The following is a 23449-nucleotide window of genomic DNA, read 5'->3' on the forward strand; positions in this document are numbered from 1 at the left end:
AGGATAATTTGGGGAAGTAAACAAGTAAAAAAATGTAGGAGTGACAGTACTGTGCTATAGATAAAGGCTATTTTGGTCATAGGAGCAAACAACTAATAAAATGGAAGCAGTTTCCTTTGTGTTTTGGTCTACATGTTATAAGATTCCATTTTCAATTTTCTTTGACAAAAGGAGAAATAAATAAAAATAAATAGAAGCTAATATTGTTGGTGAGTAAAAAGGAGGTAAGAAGGAAGAAAAGCGACTGCTTCTCTCTTTCTCTCTCTCTCTCTTTCTGGCCTGAGTTTGTTTGAGAGAGATATCAGTACTCCCAAAGCCTCCATTTTTATTTTATATAGTATGAAGTTCCATCTCTCTCTTTCCAGAGGGTGATTGCAAAAACACTTGCTGCAACGAGCAACCAAAGAGAGATAAAAGGAGAGAAAGAGAAAGAAAGAGACGAGAGAAGGAGCGACAACACAAAGAGAGAGAAAAGAGGAGGAATTCGAGAAGCTTTCAATACCACAGAAGGGAAAACGATGTCTGAGAGCTTTACTTCCTTTCACACTGTGCAACTCTAAGAGGTACATACACTCAGTACTCATATATATATATATGTGTGTGTGTGTGTGTATATATATATATATATGCGTGTGTGTGATGAACAAAGCTGAAAATGATAAAAAGGGAAATAAAAAAATCAACAACAAAGACCCATCTTGTTCTCTCCCTCGTTTCTTCTTTTATTTATTTTTTTTGAAATTTTGTTTTGGTTATTGTAGATGAATGACTCGAAAACTGAGAGATGAATATTTGTATTCTTCCATTTGCTTGTCTGTGACTGATCCGTAATTCAGGAATTGAGAAGAGCCTGAAGAAAGCAAAGAAAGAGATGATGAAGCAGAAGATTGTGATATGGGACTAGCAACACCACCAATTTTCTCCCACCCAAAAACCCACCACTCAATTTCAATCCCAGAAAAGTCCAATTCTATGTCCCAAGACTACCACCACGGCATCTTCAGCTTCTCCAATGGGTTTGACAGATCGGCCGTGTCACACCAAGAGCAACAACAACAACAACAACATCATCAACACCACATAGCCCAGCAGATCCGCAGGGACAAGCTGAGAGTGCAGCAAGGCTTCGAACCGCCACCACCACAACTGGTGGGGATAGATGAAGAAGAATCCGGAGGCCTACCCGCGTATGAGACAGCCGGGATGTTATCAGAGATGTTCAATTTCCCTCACGGGGGTGCCACATCAGCAGACTTGTTGGACCAGCCGATGGCACCCAACTATCGTTCCCCGCGGCCGCACCCGGCGGTGGTGACGAATGAGTGGTACGGAAACAGGCAAGGGATGGTGGTGGGGTTGGGGCCGTTGGGAGATGCAAAGAATCAGAATAGTGTGAATAGCCGTGACAGTCTTCATCATCACCACCATCATCATCATCAGATTTCAAGCATTAATGCTGCGGACTCAGCGGCTGCCATGCAGCTTTTCTTAATGAATCCACAGCCAAGATCTCCCTCCCCTCCACCACCACCACCACCTCCTCCTCCTCCAACTTCTTCCACTCTACACATGCTGCTTCCAAACCCATCCACTTCTCTTCAAGGCTTCGCACCCTCGGGAGCCGCAGGAGGGGGGTTTGGTCAATTCACTTGGGTAAATTCCGACAGCGGCCACGATCAAGGAGGAGCCGCCGCCGAAATTGGAGGGGTTGTGGAGGGCCAAGGCCTTTCACTGTCTTTGTCGTCTTCCTTGCAACATCTGGAAGCGGCTAAAGCGGAGGAATTGCGGATGGGGGATGGCGGGATATTGTATTACAACCAACCAGGTGGGGGGTCATCGTCCGGTCAATATTACAAGAATCCATTGCATTTTCAAGGAGTGGCGGCTCATCAGAACCACCAGGTTCCGGTGGGGTTTGGGTCGTCATTAGGCGTGGTGAACGTGCTGAGGAATTCAAAGTATGTTAAAGCCGCCCAAGAATTATTGGAAGAGTTTTGCAGCGTGGGTAGGGGTCAATTCAAGAAGAACAAATTTGGAAGGCACAACGCCAACAACCCTAGCTCCAATCCAGGTAATAGTGGCGCCGGTTCTTCATCGACATCCAAGGATCTCCCTCCATTGTCAGCAGCTGACAGGATTGAGCATCAGAGAAGGAAGGTCAAACTTCTTTCCATGCTTGATGAGGCATGTAATCTTACTCCTTCTCTCTCTCTCTCTCTCTCTCACACCTTCTCTCTCCCCTCAAGAGTCGCAGGAGTCAATCATTTGGCCTATTTATTTACTCCATTATTTTTTTCAGAAAAACCACCGGGACAAACACAAAAGTTCCGGCAAGTTTTCATTATATAATATATATTTGCTTATTATTTTATAAACCTACATTACATATCCGTAGAGAAAAGCCGGCTGGTGAAATAGGGTTCAACAGGATCAAGTCAGTAGTGTGTGATTATGTATTTTATATTATTGATTGGGATTGGTGGGGGGTGTGTTACAACTTATACAAGATATATATACTCTTGGGTTTTGGTTAGGTGAAAACGTAAGAGACTAATAAGGTGATTGTGAGAGATGCCCCATTTACGTAGGAAGTTGTCATGAGTGGCATTGCAGGGAAAGCCATTGATATATATATATATATATCACCATAGTTGGTTGACTGTGGGAATGGAAGGGGATGTTTTTCCTTTCTTCTTTATTACTGTGTTTCTTTAAGCACCCCAAGTCTGTCATGAATCGGCTGTATTTGGGGAAGAGAGAAGACAAGGATATTCTTTCTTCCCATAAACCCATCATTTCACTGTACCGAGCATTTATTTGTCAGCTTTGGGGTTTATTTCCTTTAGGAGCTAGCCACAAAGTCCTCCTATATACCAACTTTTTCAATTTCTCTATCTCTACTATGATATTCCAAGTTGGTTTAATTAATTATAAACTTTTGTATATATAATGAGTAATGAGTATACAATTTATGAGAGAAAATTAAATGACAATATTGTTATTTGTAAATATTTACGAGCAGGTGGATCGAAGATACAACCACTACTGTGAACAGATGCAAATGGTAGTGAACTCGTTCGATCTGGTAATGGGATTTGGATCGGCAGTGCCTTATACTGCCCTTGCGCAGAAGGCAATGTCTAGGCATTTCCGGTGTTTAAAGGATGCGATATCAGCACAATTGAAGCACAGCTGCGAGCTTCTAGGAGAAAAAGATGGTGCAGGGAGCTCAGGAATAACCAAGGGAGAGACTCCGAGGCTTAAACTGCTAGAGCAAAGCCTAAGACAGCAAAGAGCCTTTCATCAAATGGGGATGATTGAGCAAGAAGCTTGGAGACCCCAACGAGGATTGCCTGAACGTTCGGTCAACATCCTCAGAGCCTGGCTTTTTGAGCATTTTCTTCATCCGTACGTACCCTTTTTTACCCCCCCCCCCATTTTCCACATTCCTAATAAATTAATGAATTATATCTATGATATCAATTTTAAGAAAATCATCTACTTTTTTATTTTATTTATGATGATGAGTTAACTAGAAATATGCATAAACTTTTTGATTAGTGTGTCGCAGTGTCCTTAGATATTGTCTCGTCAGCAAAAAGCTGTAAAAAGAGTCCCATTAATTAAACTCTATGCATAGATCTTTCTCTTTCTTGGTCTGATGGTCTCCCTCCTCATCTTACAAACTCATTGTGCTGCTGGTCTCCCTTTCTTTCTCTTAGATTCTCACGCCCATGCAGGCAAAGATGGAAAGGTTTCAATACCGTCTAGGGGAGCAGAAAGCTCGGTTTCTCTTTATACACAACTGATGTCATTTTCTGGTCTCTTTCTCAGGTACCCAAGCGATGCAGATAAACATCTGTTGGCACGACAGACTGGTTTATCGAGAAATCAGGTTTGGTTCTCTCCCTCTCCTTTCTCATCTTAAATTATACACTAGAATCAAAGTACAAACACACACAGAGATAGAGAATCTTTTTCTGGGTGTTTTCTTTCTTTTTTTTCTTTTCTTTTTTTCTTTTTAAGTCTATTAACAAAGATGAAAGAATAGGAAACCCATGGAAAGGAAGGGACCAGCAGTAAGTTCAGTCGGACTTGCATGGATTTGGGTTTTTTTGTTAGAGAAAGACAACTATTTTCTTCGTTTATTTTTCTTTTACTTTGGATTCTTTCCATCATGACATAAATTCTGAAAATAAAAGACCAGACTAAAGTACATTAGAGATGAGACATGAGAGTTTGCAGCTTTGGTTCTCTCTCTCTCTCTCTCTCTCTCTCATATCCAATGACAGCATCCAACCACACGATAAAGCCATAAAGACAGACAATAAATACGGCTACTTGACAAAGAGTGAACTTTTAATTTGCCCTCCAATGTCATGTTATTTTATTTTTACCATTTTTAATTTGCATTATTGTAGTTATGTCATTCATTTTAATTTAAAACGACAATAGTAGGCCTTAAGGGATAGTTCAATCAGATAGAGATCATGCCTTATAAAGTGAAAATTACTAGTTTAAATCTCTTATTTTTCTCTTGTGTGAATATGTCAAAAAGAAAAAAAAAAAAAAACAACATTAGTGTAAATAAGAAGGTGTGTACAAAAATGAATAAATTGTCTTTATATCATGAATATATAATGGTTATTGTCATGTAGCAGCTAAATTCTCCTGGTCAATTGGATTCTTTTTTAGCATAATTCATTAGACAAATAAAGAGAATTATTATTATTATAGTTATTTATGATCATTATCATACATCTAAGTAGTTTGTCTTATTAAATGTTTTGGTTTCATATGAAAAGCCAAAACACGACATAAATATGCCCTATTATTGGCTAAGAAAGAAATACTTACCCATACGTCTTATGTAATACGACTCATTAATAGAAGTTAGTGATTTGGGTTCATAATTAAATGCAGTGACCTTTCTAATAAGCAATGTTGATTGTCGTGTTTTACCAACTTGTTAGGGTTGTCATTTCTAATAAGCCAAAACATCTTAGCTAGGGTACTAATTCACTGTTTACACAATTGAATAATATTGCTGCAAAGCTTTGGGAAACAAGTCAAAATATTTACGTAATTGATATGGCCATACTGATCGTTAGGTATACGGAACACGCTGGCAGAATTCTTCTTGATTAATTGCAATGATTAATCACTTAATCACACAAGAAAATGGTTAATTAAGCTCTTTCTTTTGGGTGACATGCAGGTTACTTATTTTGCGTGGAAAGTTTTCCTTTTGTCAAAAAATGAGTGGAAAAATTCAGTTAATATGTATTAAATCGACATGCATGCGTGGTATTGATGAATTATTTCATCACTTCTTTAGTGTAATTGTCCAATGGTGTAAATAATGGTTTTAAAAGGAGAGAAATAAGATTTAAATATATATATTGACGATGATGAGGAGGATTTGAAATGTGTGTTGTTTTCAGGTCTCAAACTGGTTCATTAATGCCAGGGTTCGATTGTGGAAACCCATGGTGGAAGAGATGTACCAACAAGAAACGAAAGAAGAGGATGGAACAGAGGAGAGAGAAGGAGAAAGGAACCCAAATAACAGTGGCCTCGCACAAACTCCAACGCCCACAGCGTCAGCTGCCACACCAGCATCAACGACAGGACCAGCAACAGCAACAACAACAACAGCAACTACTACGCCAACAGGCAAAAGATCCGATGTCAATGCGTCCGAAAGCGACCCTTCACTTATCGCAATCAATAGACAGTGCTTCTCGGAAAACCAAGCCAACTCCACCACCGCGACCTCTGAGGTGGCACCTCCTGCTTCCCATTGCTTCCCGCCGGCCCATGACAGCTCGGACATGCACCAACACAGATCAATGGCTGCCGATGACACGTGTCGCCGTGGCAGCGTTGTTGCAGCTGATCACTTTGGGACCATCTCTGGTAATGCTGACATCGGGTCCACGCTCATTAGGTTTGGGACCACGGCTGGCGATGTGTCACTCACTCTAGGGCTACGCCATGCCGGAAACATGCCCGAGAAAAGTTCTTCTTTCTCAGTTAGAGACTTCGGGGGATGTTAAAGTCATTCTATAGTAGCTTAAAGAGAGAGAGAGAGAGAGAGAGAGAGAGAGAGAGAGAAAAAACAAAACACCATTTTAGTTTCTTCATCCTTTTATTTCTTTTCCTTTTTTTTTTTTTTTTTGGTTCCCCACCATTAAGAAAACACATTATCAGAAACGTAGCATTAAGCTAGTTAGCTGTATGAGGGTCTATTATAATTGTATAGTAGATTGTTTTTACGTACTTCCTTTTATGTACTTAAGGTTTGTACCTTAATAGGAGTATTTACTAGAATAACATGGAACCATATTTTGAGAGACAGAAAGCTAGAGAGAGGGCTATATATATATATATATAAGCACTAGATTTCAATGGGTAATATATATATATATATATATATATCTGATGATATTGTCTTATTTATATATCTGTCTATGATATTTTGAATAATGACACAATTAAAACCCTACACATGGGCTATTTATATATAATCTCCCACCTTTGTGAACATGATCATTCTGTCTATATTGAAAGCTAATTAAAAATTCGATGCATGAGTGATAATTGTAGACAGATGGTGCAACAATGGAATTGAGGGCTTGTCTGTTTTGTCTCTTTCATTACGTATTGAAGTACATGATGTGTTTTCATGGTTTCAAATGTTATATTTAGTGATGACTACTTTTGTAGTCTAGCTTTCCCTTTCAAAAGGACTGTACAAAATTGTTACTCAGAAATGCCTGCTTTGTTGGTGGAGTCATTTTCTACTTTTATCAACTACGTACATGCAAAAATTAACCACGAAGAACAAGAAAAAAAACAAATTAAACTCATCATATTTTTTTTGTTAATTGCTACAATAAGCATTTTGCTTAAAACACTTAATTAATAAACATTATGTATGTAGAACCCAAAACATGCCGATAAATTATGTTCCGTCTTTTTAAAGATTATTTGTACACTATTATGGAATATTGCTGATCAGTAGGAAATCATGCAAGTATGGTTGTTGTTCGGGTTAAGTTGAGAATAAAAGGCTTAATTAGCTGAGTTGATCAGCTGTTAATTGACACAATTAACTAATATTGATCCGTATGCCATTGCTAGCCTAGGTATATATAACTTAATTTCCACAATGTATAGATATATTTAACATAATTATTTAGTAGTTTTGAGTCAAGCTCAAGAGAAGAGAATGAAACTTGGCGCCTTAATTGTTCTTTATATAGCAACATTTTAGACACGAGAAATGCTCTATTTCCATTTTTTTTTCAATAAAAAAAAAAGTATGATGTATCATCGTCTCATGACATTATGCCTCTAATTACTAAAACAATAAGTACACATGAGAGGATAATGCATCATTTGGGAAGGAAATTATTTTTGGGCCATGACAAGCTAATTCAATTGTGCCATAACAAGCACATTTTTATTTTTTTTTTGGGAACAAATACATCCTTTATTGATGAAAATCAATGATCAAACAGGGGCAATTTGCTCCCTGACTACAATACTATAGATACAGTTTGAAATTTCTTCAAGCCAAATATTATCTATGATACACTTAATAGCTTTCTAACTAAAACATGAGCTGCTGAATTTGCATAACTTTTTACATGTTCAATTCTACATAATCGCAACATTCGCATTCTCTCTTTAATACCATCTACCGTATGGCTAACTTCGCTCCAAATTTTGTCCTCCACTTTGACCGCATTTACTATTGCAAGGTCATAACAAGCCCTTAATGAAAATTGAAATGTGGTACTCTTCAAATGAAGGACACTTCCTTTTATTTTTCTTTTTTTTTTTTTTAATAAAAAAAAATGTTAAAAGAATTTTCTTCAATCCAACTTATATATATTACGCTGGCACGTTATAAAAATGCATATATGTAAAAATTAATTACATGGAGTAATATTGATGCTTTGGTTGATTATTGAGAAGAAGAAAAATGCATGAATCTTGCTACCTAACATAAATGGTCTGTTGAGGCAGTACTGGATGGTATAAACACGAAATAGGTTGTCAATCTTGTGTCTTTATTATGTCACGAAATAGGTAGCTAGAGCAGTAGGTTTTGTTGTGTGTTACGTGCTAACCAATGCCACGAAGGTTCCTTAGAATCCCAAACAACAATCTGCAAAGCAACAAGTACTCTTTACCTAATACATTGCTTTTCCTTTGAGTAACTCCATAACTAATTAACCGAAAACAATGCGTCCTTTAGGATTTACCAAGTTGGTCCCCTGCAACCATCAACAAAACGTTCTATCGTGTGTGTAGGTATATATATATATATATCAAAAGATGTAGCTAGCTAGCAGCGATAAAATAAACAATGCCTACATAATTCCAGCCATCCAGGTATCATGCAATGTCACTTTCAGTCGTATTCTATTCTTTGAAGTGGGGATATGCTAATTAAAAGTTAATTAAAAACACTACAGACGCTAACTATTAGGATTAAGATCGATGTTCAAATGGACCGTTCTCGGTTCTTGTTCTTCAAGGTTTTTTTTTTTTTTTTTTTTCTTCTTTATTTGTATATCCTATTCATGTACGATGTTAGAGTACCCAGGATGTATGTAGACATCGACATTAAAGTTTAAACCCTTAATGGGGTGCTGAAAACCACATGCAATATTATATGTAATCACTGAGCTGTCTGGTTGTAAAGTTAAAAAGCAGCATGGCTAGGGTAACTATAGGGTAGCTAGGCATCATCATGTGGAAGAGGAAGGCAAGGCAAATTAATGACCCCATTTCGGATTTTCAGCAATTTACCATTTGAATTGCCAAGCTAAAACTTAAGAATAAATTTAATATATGAAAAACTTTTTCATATTTATTATCTGAACTGGAAACCGAACAACAAAATTGATGGTTTGTATACGATGAATCAGAGATTTATGTTCTGTTTGTTTGTTTTAAATGTATTTTTAAGCTTTTCATTGAATGCGTGGGGGCCGCCTTAGCCTGTGATACTGTTCAATGTCATCCGGGCCAAGTGATAGGCTCAAAGATGAAAGACCTACTTAATTTACTATACTCAATCAATAGTGGTTTCCCACTCAGAATGGTTTCTTTGTCTTGTTTGGTGTCATAAATTACACAAATTAAATGTGAACAAACAGACGAAAAAATCTTATAGGAGATTCTTAAATTTCTCATTTAAAAAAGGCCCCCACCTTCCTCTCTGCCCACAATACATAATTGATAATACAATTGCAGGAGGAGAAGATCAACTTGGCGTGGTGCCCACCTAAATTGCTATATAGAAAGCTACCTGTCGGATACAATCTTCTTTCTAGGGTCAAGGCGACCCAAGGGCTGTCCACCAACCAGATAACCTTTACGTGGGCCCTCAAAATTTGGAAATATAGGAGGTGGGACACGTTGTGAAATTGTTGGGCTTGGGCCCATCTCTGGCCTGTAAATTTGCTTAAGCAATGGAGCTGATTGGTTGCAGAGGCAGGACAGGGTCACCTGTCCATAGCCAGTGTTACGCCAGCCCACGTGGGTTGGCGTATGATATTAATGAAACCTAAAGCTTGAATACAGGTAGATATGCCACTGCTTCATAGCTGTGATTGATTATTTTGGTAAATAAAACCTAAGAAATATTGATTCATGATAAAGATAGACAAGGCCCATCACTGCCATATATAGATGCTGGCAAGGGATATTGATTAATGATGTACTGAGTGTACCAAATTGATTACCTAGAATATCCAGTTTCTTCATAAAAAGAGATCGAAGGCCCATCTCTGCCCCAGGTGATGGCATGATAGTTGTTAACTATTCATTTTTAACCATGTCACTAATTATAAATTGATGGGTTAGTTTGTAATAAAGTTGTACACAAAGAATACTAATTTCTAGTTAATTGGGCTATAGAGGACTCGGTTAATGACAAGAAATATTCGTATAAAAACTTAACATAAATAGACTTGAAAGTGAATGTACTCAACGATAATCCTGTCAAAACAGCTTGTAAGGACACTCCAATGCTGAAGATAGTAAGGTATTTGAAAGAGAAACTAGAGAATAAAAAAGTGAGAAGGAAAGAGTATGCAACGTCAAAATAGGGTTTGTCATATTTTCTTATAGCACTGTTGTTGTTTGTGTTAAATGGGTTTGATATGGTAAGGCCCCGAGGTCAAAGATTTGATATGGAATGTAGCATATATATGATCATGAATGAGTCATGACTAGCTTTCTTATTAGGAAGTGTTCTCTCAAATCATTGGCTTATCGAGCCAAGTCTAAATAGATAAGCTCGTTAATAAGAGAATACCTTTTTTTCTATGGTTCTTTTGCCATAAATCGGCAATCAGGTTACCATCAGTCAATGATGCCGGGCACGGTTTGTCCCGAAGGCGGATCAACCATCTTCCTAGACCTGTGGAGAAACATGCGTTTTGGGTGGGCTTAGGGACATCCCACTAACCGTATCACCATAAAGCAAGCACCAAAAGCGGACACCCAAGGCAGAAATCTTGGTCAATAGTAAAAATTACTACTCTCAGCATCATGGTAATAAGTAAGCTTTAATGCCATATATAGCCTGAAGCCCCTGATTGCCACATTTATGTTCAAAGCCTTATTTATTTACCATTTTCGGATCTATTCAATACGACGAAGGGGAGAACAGTTGATCTATAATACCAAGTAGTAGTTGTACGAATTACAGGAAATGAATAAAGGTTTGTACATTCATACTATTTAGTCCATAAATGCTAAAAACATTGATGATTAGTGCCCCTGTTTTCGAAAGTTGCTGCATTTGAAGAGTCAATTTGAACATCTACCGACACAATAAATATGTACCTCAACACTCGCATACATTATATATATATAATTTTTTGTCTAGCTGTTTTTGGTATGGTGTGAACTGCATGTTCTTTGGGGTGTTCTTAATCTTCAATACGTCTTTTGTGTTCCCACAGTCGCTCTATGCCGGGAAAACTCCAATGCATAAGTCAGTTTCCGGGAGAATGATTGTGCTTCAACGCACAATAATTCAATCTACGCGTTCCCACAATCGCTCTATGCATGCAGGGGAAACTCCGATACCTAAGTCAGTTTTCTGGAGAAAAATTATGCTTCAACATATAATAATTCAATCTACGTGTTCTTACAATCGCTGCCTAAGTCAGTTTTCGGGAGAAATCTTATGGTTCAACACACAATAATTCAATCTACGAACTAATTGAGCTCTATTTTGTATTCTCATTTGAGAGAGTATGAGAAGACCCTTTTGTACCTTGCATAGGAGCCTATTTTATAGGCTGAAGAGTTGAGGTAGACTTGGACTAGTTTTCTTATTTGAGTTGATTTGGGAGTCCTGAGACATGGAATTAGACTTGGGCTCATACTTCAATTTAGACTTTAAGTATGACTTATTTTAATAGAACTCCATTTGGATTGTATCTCCTACTATTTAATTAATAGCTATGTGGGCCTGTCATTGGTTCTAAGGCCCAAAATCTGACGAACTTGTACTGTAATTTTATTCCGAACACACACACTAGATGTATCATCATCATCATCTTTAAGATTAGCACGTTGCGATCAGGCAGTTGGTACCTCTTAAAGATCGCATGTTTCTGAATGCATGCGCACATGAATTACAATGACAAGTTATATGCAACAGTTCAGAATCACGTGTTGATGTAGAAATTTTTGGGCTGATTTCTTGGACATGAATCATGATGGGAACTCATCAGTAGAGCGATGAACATCCATAAAATCAAACGTAGGATTCTTATATATATATATAGGATCGGATATGCATGCCTTGCGGACAAAATGAACATTAATTATTGTCCCGAGTCGACTTACTGTTAACGAAACTTATTGCATGTTTGAAGAGTCAATTGTGTATGTTTGAAATCGTGCAGACACAATAAATAATGCAAGTACGTACCTGAAGAGGCTTTTACATTTTATAATTTTTCCTTCATAGTTTTCATTTCATAATCTATTTACGGCTGTAAAACATAAATATACATAAATGTGAGCACTTTTATTTCTTTCCATGGATGCCCACTTAATCAGTCCGCCAGTAAGCCAGAGAAGTTGCATTGCATCTGTGTTGAATGAAGGACATGAATGAGCTAGAGGGACTGCAGGAGAGTGAGTGAGGCACAGCAAGAAAACATTAAGCACAGGTATCTCTTAAAGATTGGATGCGTGGGATGCGCAAATGAATTAAAGATGACACAGCAAAGCAGCACATGTTGGTGTCCAACTTACCCATCATCTTGGACTTACCATTATTTTAGTGTACTACCTTATCATAAACATATTCTTCTTCATCTCCGATGTGCAATATCCATACATTTTTTTTTTTTTTAATGCATGACTGGATACATTTTTTGTTAATGGCGTACAATACTATACTACACATTCAACATGAGCCACCGTCAATAGACCCGATGGTAGCCATCTTTCTTTTGGCGGCTTTACTTATACATATATATATTAATACAAAGACATTTTAATCTAGGCTATAAGTCGCCCCCTTTGTGACATCTCAACTACAAAGCTACAATCCGTTCGATCGGGATTTTCCTTTAAACAATCCACCAAATAAAATCCTCTTAGAAGGCTAGAACAGCCACTCCGCTATTTGGAAGAGTTTGAACTCACATGTAAAAGAGAGATTGTTAGAACATTAATTAAATTATTAAATTAATCTACTTAAACTTTTGAGATAATTGTGGTCGAGTACAAGGCTTAGAAATTCGAAATATAACCAAATCGGGCCAAATCCGTCAAAGGCTTCGCATGTCAACTTTCAAGCCTTTGCCCCATACAAGGCTTTCGAACTAACCAAAATTGTAAGCAAAGGGTCCTTTCCAAACGAAGATGTGAAGGTATATCGAAGCCTAAGACCATCAATTTTGACTTATTTAGACTATGAGAACTCCCTTATGTGAAGTTAAACAATATTTACAAGTGACAAGGAATTTCTAACATAAATAATTATTATAAGGGGGCACTGACAAAGAGAGTTAGAGCATTCAAACATGAACTGAACTTTGAACCAAAAATTGAACAAATCATATGTATTGCCCATAAGGATGATTTCATATGGCCTTGTCTGAGGAAGTGCCATGTGGACTAGCAACTAAAGTGATAAGTATAAAGTGAACTGCCACATAAATCTTTAACGAACTTGAAATTAAAACTGTAATACCTCTAATAACACTCTTTACAAAGGAGTTGAGCAGTCTCCTAGATCAAATGAGGATTTATTGGTTATAAGAGTGTTCCCACAAGAAAAATTAGGAGTAAATGAGCATTAAAACCAAACAACACAAAGACAGTATGGGAATCAGTTTCATGGCTGTAACTACAAACATCATATATGTAGTGGTCATGTCACCATTGATGATTTCAATCTTATCCATTCAGATAAAAAAAAAAACTCACAAGAAGCAACGACTTATCAATCACATTCCTTTTCAGGATTTCCTACATGAAGCGATCAACCCACATCCACCAAACCAAAAGGAACTTCTTGCAATCCCTATAAGCATTAATCAAAAGATTATGCATGAAGCTCAGTACACAAGTCACCACGCCAGTGTCACTCCTAAGGGGATCTGCCACATCTGCCTTTGCTAAAGAGAGACAATCATCATCTTTTGTTCTTATAAACCTTAAGTTCAGCAGATTGTGAAAGATAATCCCTGTATAGTCAACTGTACAATCACTCATGTGGATATTTCTTCAGCTCTACTACTGGTGATGCCATTGAGCTATCTGACTGCAAAAGAGTACCTTGTGCTTCCATGTAAGGCCTAATGAATGTCCTCCGCCACCAGACCTCAAAGGCTCTCTGAAGATTTGGGCAGTTATCACCAGCCTTCAAAAAACTGCCCAACCAAGAAAGCAAAATACTCTGCTGCTCCTCTAGAGGCAGGGTGAGGATTGTCCTACCAATTCCTTCCTCTACAACCTTTCTATCAAAGGACCTGCACCCATGTTGTAACCAGCTGTAGTCATTAATCAATGGCTCTAACCAGGTTTGTAATAGCAATTGACGGGTGTCCTTTGAAGGCAGGAGCTCGCCTCTTCCAATGCCAACAAATAGCCTTGCTGTGATGCAGCTAACATGATAGCGAGACACAATAGGCAGCTTTGAATGCAGGGTAGCCAACTCTTGCTGGCCAGCCCACAATAGAGCAACTTCATCTGCTGCCTGCCTATCAGCTAAAATCTCAACCAACCAGGAAAGGTTATCAGCCTCTAGAGCTATTTGCTTCACTACAGGTTCTTTTCTGTCCATAGGTTTATCAGCAAACCCTGGTTCAGCAGCCTGTCTAAACCAAGACAAAAGCGAATTCAAGCAGCTTTTACATGAGCTGTAAAGTGTTTCATTGCAGATGTCAGCTGAACCTGCATAACTTGGGAGGCTGTTATTCTCCCTAAGGAGCTTCAGCACTATTGATTTCATTTCCCGTCGGCCTCGCTCCTCATTGCTTTTGAGAACAAGGTCAATTATTTGTGAAAGTGTGTCTTTAGGGGATCTGGAGATGTCAGAAGAAACTCGTTTCAATACAGGGGTGACTCCAACACCCTCACCCTGGAGTCGTAGAACTGACGAAACCACCTTTTCTTCTTCTTCCCCAACCCAAGGGACTGCTTCCAAGTATTCTAAACATGACTGCATGCAGGAGTTGAAACCAAGTAGTTCTGCGACCTTCATATAAAAGCTCCATCAGGTGAGGTTCTCATGTAACTACAGATATTTTATAGACTTTTGCACATATCTTAATCCCAAAATCTAATGTGAAATCCAATGACTGGACAAGTATACAAGAAAAGAAATAATTAACCAGTACAAGGAAGAAACACTTATTACACAAGAAGTTTCAATCAGCTTACAATAAATCCACTCGGGAAAAACAGTCCAAATTGGTAATTGATTAAAACAGAACAATGGCCAGAGATAACAATCAGGATTAGTTATGTTAGAGAGAGAGAGAGAGAAGAAGAAGTAAGAATTTATAACAAGTTTCCCTGCGTTCTTATTCTTCATAATGCTTTCTTAGCCCATAAAAAAAAAAATCTTAATAGTACAAAGCAAACGTATTGCTACAAATTTGGATTTTTTTGCTTTTTTTTTTCTTTCTATGATGAGATATATATGGCCATACAAAATAAGTATATTCATAAAAAGAGCATACAATGACATGTCTAAATGATTGAAGGGCAACACATGGAAGTGCACCTTCATGCATTTAGAAGGTGGAAGCATTAATGAGGAGAGGTTAATTACTGCTATTTAGCAATGTGCCAAATAGTTGTTAGTACACATATCATGCAATGAGCCAATATCACATGGAAAAGGAGTATAATGGTGTACTGATTAGGTTACTTTATGTCAGAATGTAAGCACAGTGTGCTCCAGTAGACAATGAATGAAGCAATATCAATGCCAGAGCCACAAAAATGATGGGCTTGAACATAAGTCATCCGTAGCCCTACTAACTCCTTTTAGGGAGAAATAAATGAATATTTATGCTCTCCAAGACCTTGCTTTTAATGTCCTGGAACCTTTCGAGATTTCTATACAATAATTTTAAAAATATAGTGAAAAGAAAAGGTTTATGAGGATAATTTTAGCAAAGAATGTTTTGAACAAGAAGACTATCATGAAATTGGTTATGTTTATAGATCAATTTATGTATCATATTGCAATATATAGGGGTAGTTACATTATTACCTAAACCTTTCTATATGAATTGCAATACAAAATACTGCAAATAAATAATAATGAATGGAAAAACTATTCACAATTTGAGAACTGCTTGCAACAAAAACTAATAAATATACTTTTGCATGATATATTCATGTTGAACATCCTGAAATTAGAAAAAGATCCAAATAGAACAAAACTAAGGTCGCAAAATAGAAACATTTTGAACCAGTGGATATATGGCCCTAGACGAGCCCAACTGTGAAAGACATATAAACAAGCAGTAAGCCAAGTCTTGTGCAACATATGCTAAACATCTTGCAATTTGTCAGAGATCCCAAAGGTTTTCGCACACAGGCCAAAATGAAGACTGGCTACAGAAGAGGTTTTCGCACACTGAAACAAACAGTTTAAATCATTTTTTCTTCTAAAAATAGTTTATGGTCTGATTTCTCCAATAAGCACACATGCATCATGCATAAACTACAATTTCAACACAATAGACAATATTAATAGTACTTTTAATAACATAAAATTGGATAAATGCCATTTTCTATACATATTATGCCAGAATAATCAAAATTATGAGATTGCTAATTAACCCTGTCATCCATATCTAGTGCCTCATCCACCTGGACCACGAGTATCATGTTTCAGGTAAAGATACCACCAAAAATGCAGTTGCTCCCAACAACTCAATATTCATGATAGTATATAAGATCTCCCAGAAAAATTTGACTGAGCACTAAATGTTTTTTTATATACTCAAGTTTCCACCCTAGATAACCTTGGAAGTTTATAGTAGCTATCGTCATTTATTGCTCCTAAGACACCATAAACAGCGGTCAAACATTTAGTATGTGCTAGTAGGAAAATCATAGCTTGAGGTCCTACATAAACATCTGCATACATGAGGACCACATGGGGATAATTTTCTATATTATTGAGTTAAACATTTGTTTCAAACAGGAGGGATTTGCTTGTCCATTACAAGGCTAACCATCCTTATATCCAGAAAGGCGGGAATGACAAATTACATATACAAACAACAATAGAACAATCAAGACAGTTAACCCTTAATGGTTTATTTAGATGGAACTATTTGAACAGAAAGATTCGGATTTCAGTTTTTAGTTTGTATGGCTTCAATAAGGTATGAAAAGTACAAGTTTTTTCTATTTATGAACTTCCTGGATGGATTTAGCCTTTCTTTGATATTGATTTGAAATGATTAGTCATAAGATGTTATTTTAAATTCATAACACAACGTGTTTTCAATAGAGCAGAACCCTCAGAGCTCAAATTTATCATGTGTTGTTAAAACTCATATCAAGCAATTTATAGTAGCAATTGCTCTTCAACTCGATGACACAGACAGAGAGGGGACCCTATCATACCAGCTAACTCATACGATGAGAAGTAGGTCCCTTGTTTTTGGTAGGAATACAAATTCCTTGATTATAAATCCTAAAATCTAAATGCAACCTAAGATTATTGCTTTACACTGGAACAAACTTTTACCAACAAGATAACTTATAGATCAAATTAATCAATGCGGGTGAAAAGGAGAAATCCATTTCATGGGCATGCAAATTACTTACCTTGAGAATGCGGAGTACACGCGAAACACTTTGCTTGATCAGCCTTTGCTTAATTTCTTTGCAATACATTAGTCCCACAGTTTCAACATATATCTCAACATCCTCACAATCGTCGATTTCCAGAAAGGACAAACCAGACTGTTCAGAAAGCTTATCAGCAATATAGCGGCTATTCTCCACTAGAATATTCTTGTGAACGCTCAACTTCACACAAAATCCCTGCTTTCCGAGTAAAATCACCTTCATATCACTGGTTCCAGGCTCACCAAACTCAATTGCCACTTTCCTCGGCAAATTTTCAATTTTGGGTCTCGGTGCTCTCTCAGCAGCCACAGGCACACTAAAGCCGGGTGTATCAGAGCCAAAAGTTCGTTGATCATCAGAAATAATTCCAGGCCTTGATGGAGTTAGAGTTGGTTTTCTTTCAGTCACTGGGGTCTGTTTCTTCTGGACATTGATCTTGGGTGGCGATGAGGAGGGTTTTGGTTTGTTTAGAGGGTTTTGAGCTTTGAGGGTCTTTTGAAACACAACAGGAGAAGGACAACACCAAAAACCTTCTGGGGTCACGGCAATTGGAACATTTCTGATCTTGGTTTGGCCTTGTTCTACCCTTGTAAGTCTAATTTCAGCCATATTTAACAAGAATTTACAGGAATATTCACTCAAGATGTGGCATTTACAACGAAAACATCACTGTGGACCCCTAAAGGATTACTACAATTACTCAACCTTTCCAGAAGGAAATAAAAATTCCAAGAAAGGGGGCCTGCTGCTTTGAAAACAAAACTCTTCTTCTCAAACACAGCTTTGGTACCCTATTACACAAAAATAGGAAAACCGGAAAGCTGGGCTTTTAAGGTGAGCCTAGGAACCTCAAACTCACATAGTACTTCCTCCACCGAAGGAGCTGCCTTTCCTACAAAACAATATGAAAGAATGAGTAAAGTTTTGTACGAAAACCACCGCTGATAAAATTCAAAATAAACTAAATCGTAGTTTCTCTAAAACAGAAAGAAAAAATTGCAATCTAAAGGTAGCAAAATAGCAGAACGGTAAGGACACACAGTACCAAAGAGAGCAAAAATTACTTTTAAAAAACTTGTCTTTGCAGAGAAGCAATTTACTATCAAAGCAAACCACATAAAGTATTCACAAAGCACTATCACGGGGCAACTACAGATCCGCTCCCAGAACAGACACAGAAACAAGCACAAAATGAGTCTTTTCTATACTCAACAGAAGGAATCTTAAAACCCCAAAACAGCGAAAAAAAAAAAAAAAATCAGAAACTCACCAAGGAAGTGATAATCTGTGAGCTCACTGAAAACCCACCTCTTTATCTCATATACTTTTTAAGCCCACAAGTGCGTAAAATGATTGAAAGGTAGCTCCTTGTGTCAAGCATCAAGGGAACCACTAAACAGAGATTTTCAGGGTGGAATAATAATTAGTCCAGTAGTGGCTCTTTAATTTGTAAAGTTTAAAGAATTACCGAAATCATCCCAGAAAAACTAGAAAGTGAAAAACGAATTTAAAGAGGTGATGGCTCATGGGTTGTGTTTCCTACTTTTGCAGTTGCTGTCTACCTTTGCTTTTGATGATTGCAATGTGTGTGGGTCTCAGAATGTGCATGCCTCTGCCTCTGCAAATTACACTTTATCTTTTTTCCTTGGGGTATTTTTATAATACAATCTTCTGTGTTTTTTAGTGGGCTTTGCTGGATTCCCTATAGCTAAAAGAGACCATCGCTGTCATGTAGAATGATGTTCAAATATGAAGTCATTCAATCACTGAAATGCCCTTATGGTATTGCCAAATTGGCCTTAAGAAGTTAGACTATGGAGGGTGGGCAGTTGGGCATTATAGGAAAAATGATGAATGAGCGTTACTTGAGAGTCTAGATCAAGATATGGCAGATGAGACTACTAGATGGTACAAACCACCAGGATAGGATCTATTTATTTATGTATTTTTGGGGGTTTTATGTTTTTATTTTTTTAAAAGTGTTCTACTGTGATGGAAATATGAAAATTATTTTTATGTTTAAATTATTTGTTGATTTTTTTGTTTAAAAAATATATAACAAACAGAATCTGTAGTCCTCCAACCCCTTTTTCTTTGGGCACTCCTTATTATACAACCTAATAAGAGGCTAAGGCTAAGGCTAAGAACATAGTCCAATCTGATTTGTTGGATAATTTATTTTGGAGCTCTATAATTTGACTACTAATTGTCAATTATTGCTGTTTAGAGTTTAGATCCAAACCTCTAGAGTCTAGACATAATTTGACTACTAATGAAGTGATATCTTCACTCCTCAGCTACCTCAAGATGTCGAGAGTGAGCTGGGAATCATGCTGGAAAGAAAAGAAAAAAAGAGAAAAGTAGAGTCTCACAGCATGGCCAAATTGATGAATTGTTCCTTAAATAAAGAGTATATTTCATATATTCTAACAATTTTATGTGAGACCATGTTTCTATTCGAGCAATCTTAACATATATTGAAAACTCAAACAGCCCAAACTCTTATATGAACAAGTGAAATCTGAACAAATTCTTGCATGAATTGCCCCGTTACACGAGATCGAGATCTCATCTATACACAAGAGCAAAAGTGGGTTAACCAACTATGAACTACCCTTTACACCAATAGCACTAGAATATCCGATACATCTTTTATAAAATTGTAGAGGGAGGACCATTCAAATTTTGCTCCACAGGAACACCAGACATGTTTCTTCTTTGTTCCTCGAGAAGTTGCTGTTTGCTTTAGAAAAAGAATGGACAACATCACCATCCAATGGCACAATTTCACATGAGAGTGTGAGTGAGTATACCAAATAGTATCTAATCTTGAGATGTTTTAAAAACCTTTTGACTTGGTCCTTTTTATTTCTTTGAGGTTGTTTTGTGCATTATTAAAGGGCATGGACCATGTCAACCATGACCTCTAGACTTTAGTGCAATAATAGAGCTTGCAAATGATGAAAGAGTGGATAAAGCAAGACCATGTTTTCATCATGAATGATACCAAAAAGAAAACCGACATCGATGCTCCTCATGTGGTAGGTCATGGACACATGCTTGCTATTAGATATTAAGAGTTATTGGCAAGAAAAAATAGATAAAAATGTGGTTTTTTGGATTTTTTATTTATTTATTATTGCATAATGTTACAAATAAAGGCTATTTTCTATCTCTTTATATTTTTTCAAATTTAATGTTGGGTCTTACAGATCTAATGGTAAATATTTTTTTTTTTTGTGAAAGATGTGATAGCATTTCTCAATATTATATATCACACATTTATTCTACTTTACTGATGTGCCGCTGTAAATTATCCCACTTTTTCTAACGGTCAAGCATGTGCTAGTTTAACGTAATAATCAAGTCATGTTTGATATGACCGGATTAAGAATTTTTAGAATTTCTATGATATTTTACTAATCATGTTTCTTCAATCAACCGTTATTTTCAAATTAAATTATAGAGATTTTACCACATCAACATTGTCACTTCATTATTTATCATTTTCTATAATAAATAATAATGTGATGAACAGTGATAAAGATGGTAATAATAAAGTGATAAAAATTGTCATCTTTTTATTTGAAAATAATAGTTGAGATTTCAAAATATATATATACTTAATGGAATAATCTTTAAATTCTAAAAATGCTTGCCCATAAGCCATAGCCCTAACAAAATCAATGAAGAAGATCTTGCAGGCGCTTTATTTATTTTTTATTATTTGTTTTAACATGATTAATTGGCTCACTTTGGGTCTTAGAGAAACAGTTTCCTATTGCAATCATCATTGTTGGGCTAGCATTTTGGACATTGCTACAAATTTTTTTCAAAAAAAAAACAAAAAAGAAAGAAGTTTCTGGTGATACGGCTTACGTGGGCCTACAAGTCATGGGCCAATCCACTTTTCTGAAGGGCCCAATTTGGGCCATGATTACCTAGAGCAGGCATGCAGGAGCCCAACCTGGCCCAACCCATGAACAACCTTAATCCTCATATCTCCTTCACCATGATAGAAATTACTGTGATGTGATGAATGGAAAAAAGAAAGTATGATTTATATATTTTCTGTGCAAATCATCAAAACAATATCATATTTCATATTTTATCCAAGAAGAATTTTAAATCCTGAAATTAAACTAAGCGATTAATTATTTTTCTTTAGGAAAGTGTTTAGAGACAATTCACATGACACTTTTTACATCGGTCACTAATTAGTGTAACAGCCACTTACTACACCAAGTCACCAACCACTTGGCATTTACCACAAATTAACGTGACTTAACATCAATTTATAAAAAAAATTTAATTAAAACTGTAATATCCTTATCCGCAATAGAGTGGACATCTATCTTCCCATATCTGCATTTCACATGCATTAGTGGTTGAGGAACTATACATGACAACAACATAAAACTAATTACCTGCTTTTTGGTAACCAACCAAATGCAATGTGGCATAATATATTGAGCAAAGCCGCCAAAGTTGTTTTCCATGCCTGTGATTGATGTGATTTCACCCAAACTCTACTGCCCATGTGAGAATGGTCCGTGCTCTGCTCCTTAATCAAAACTTATGTGGCTTCAGTTGATGTCGTTTTCTTTTACATAATTAAGGTAGTTTTGACATTATCAAACTGTTTATGTCGTGAGAAGCACTAATTATGAAAAATCAGAGAGTTTATTGGTGGATTTTTTTTATTTAAAAAAAAAAAAAAAAACACAGAATAATAATATTGAAGTTGAAGGATTAAAAAGGGATAAAATGAACTTCTAGATAACGTTGCCTATAAGATGCCATCTTGGTCCTTGAATCATCACAAAATGGCAAAGCCCACAAAGCTATACAGCTTATGCTCTGTGCTAATGGCTTTCCTCTTCGCTTTTTCGGCGTCTGTTCAGTTGGATGATCCCGGTACTTCAATCTGTGTTCTATTTTCTTTTTTGTCAATGACGACTGGCTCTCAATGTCTTTTCTCTTATTCTCCTTGTCGGTTGGTGTAAATTGGTATTTTTGGTTTCCTCTCTATGCATGCGCGTGTGTGGTTAATATGGTGAACTGGGTCGTCTCCTGCAGTAGCAGAACCCAAATCAGGAATATCGCTAGGATGTTATTGCTGCTTGGAATACTTTTGTTCATCAAGGTCGTCATAGAAGATTTTGTGAATGGAACAGCTGGGTTCTGGTCGCTGGATTTGAGTAAGAGAGTGGTTAGAGAGAAAACTGGAAGTGGGTTGGTTGTCATTTCCTTGATTTTGCAGTTGGAAGCATCATTAGTCCCACAAGCCCCCATGCGAAAAAGGAAGGAATTTGCAAAACTTGTTGGATATAGTGAGACTAATTTCTTACTCTCTTTTTTTTTTTTTTTTTTTTGGAAATTTACCTGAATTTCAAAATTTGAACAAGATTATTTCAGTTGTTTTGTTAACGTGTTATGATTGGTAAAATCTGATCACAGGGATGGCAATCTTGGTGGGCTTCGGCTACGGACTCCCCTTTGTCTTCTTTGTTGTCCAAAAAGGAGAACCGAAGTTCTGATCAATTTTGCTTCATAAATAAAAGTCAAAGTGTAACCTGACTAAGAAAAAAGAAGAAGTGTAACCTACAGTTGCCTTTCATGTAAACCATGGAGTGCGACAAAAATAATATTGTCATCTTCTATATGAGTAAGTTGGCCATCCTAACTTTTACCGAAAAAAAGTAAAAAGTAAGAAAACATGATCATTTCCATTTCATTTGAAATGAATAATATTCATTTAGTATAAAATAAGCAATAATATTGTCTTAATATTAAAGTTGAAGAATAAAATTTACAATATTACTCTTTATTTTACGCTAAATAGATATTATTCATTACAAATGAAATGAAGAGAATTTTATTCCGTCGTAAATGCTCTAAACTACTTTGCTGTGTTCCGTTGGCTGTTGTTGCTGTTGCTTTTGTTTTGTTGATGTGGTTTGGTTTAGGTAGTTGCACCGTTGTTTAGATGATTGCTGCTGTAGTCTCTTTTGCTGTTTTCAGCTTTTTTATGCTGATTGGGTTGTATTAGTTTTGATTGTTAATGAAG

At 36.7% G+C, this 23449-nt stretch overlaps 3 protein-coding genes across 6 annotated transcripts; 2 read left to right on the forward strand and 1 right to left on the reverse strand.

Moving 5' to 3' along the window:
• Positions 1 to 229: 229 nt before the first annotated feature.
• Positions 230 to 6107, forward strand: LOC132186732 (BEL1-like homeodomain protein 2). Of its 2 annotated transcripts, none has more exons than XM_059600758.1 (5): positions 230 to 563; positions 762 to 2184; positions 3023 to 3408; positions 3835 to 3895; positions 5445 to 6107. In XM_059600758.1, the coding sequence occupies exons 2-5, from the start codon at positions 895 to 897 to the stop codon at positions 6057 to 6059; spliced, it is 2352 nt and encodes a 783-aa protein (XP_059456741.1). In that variant the 5' UTR covers positions 230 to 563; positions 762 to 894; the 3' UTR covers positions 6060 to 6107. The 2 variants fall into 2 exon arrangements, with proteins under 2 accessions (XP_059456741.1, XP_059456740.1); XM_059600757.1 differs by having other exon boundaries at positions 837 to 2184.
• Positions 6108 to 13324: 7217 nt separating this feature from the next.
• LOC132186390 (BTB/POZ domain-containing protein At3g50780) lies at positions 13325 to 18958 on the reverse strand. 3 transcript variants are annotated; one of them, XM_059600346.1, is made up of 3 exons: positions 18942 to 18958; positions 17356 to 18271; positions 13325 to 14755 (listed from the first exon to the last, which is right to left on the reverse strand). In XM_059600346.1, exons 2-3 carry the CDS (start codon positions 17986 to 17988, stop codon positions 13763 to 13765), a joined length of 1626 nt encoding a protein of 541 aa, XP_059456329.1. In that variant the 5' UTR covers positions 17989 to 18271; positions 18942 to 18958; the 3' UTR covers positions 13325 to 13762. The 3 variants fall into 3 exon arrangements, with proteins under 3 accessions (XP_059456329.1, XP_059456327.1, XP_059456328.1); XM_059600344.1 differs by lacking the exon at positions 18942 to 18958 and adding an exon at positions 18650 to 18837; XM_059600345.1 differs by lacking the exon at positions 18942 to 18958 and adding an exon at positions 18444 to 18544.
• Positions 18959 to 22205: 3247 nt separating this feature from the next.
• On the forward strand, positions 22206 to 22919 carry LOC132186478 (uncharacterized). The gene is made up of 3 exons (XM_059600456.1): positions 22206 to 22296; positions 22386 to 22712; positions 22840 to 22919. The coding sequence occupies exons 1-3, from the start codon at positions 22206 to 22208 to the stop codon at positions 22917 to 22919; spliced, it is 498 nt and encodes a 165-aa protein (XP_059456439.1).
• The last annotated feature ends 530 nt before the right edge of the window (positions 22920 to 23449 follow it).

This window comes from Corylus avellana, chromosome ca7 (assembly GCF_901000735.1).
Source record: "Corylus avellana chromosome ca7, CavTom2PMs-1.0".
NCBI lineage: Eukaryota > Viridiplantae > Streptophyta > Magnoliopsida > Fagales > Betulaceae > Corylus > Corylus avellana.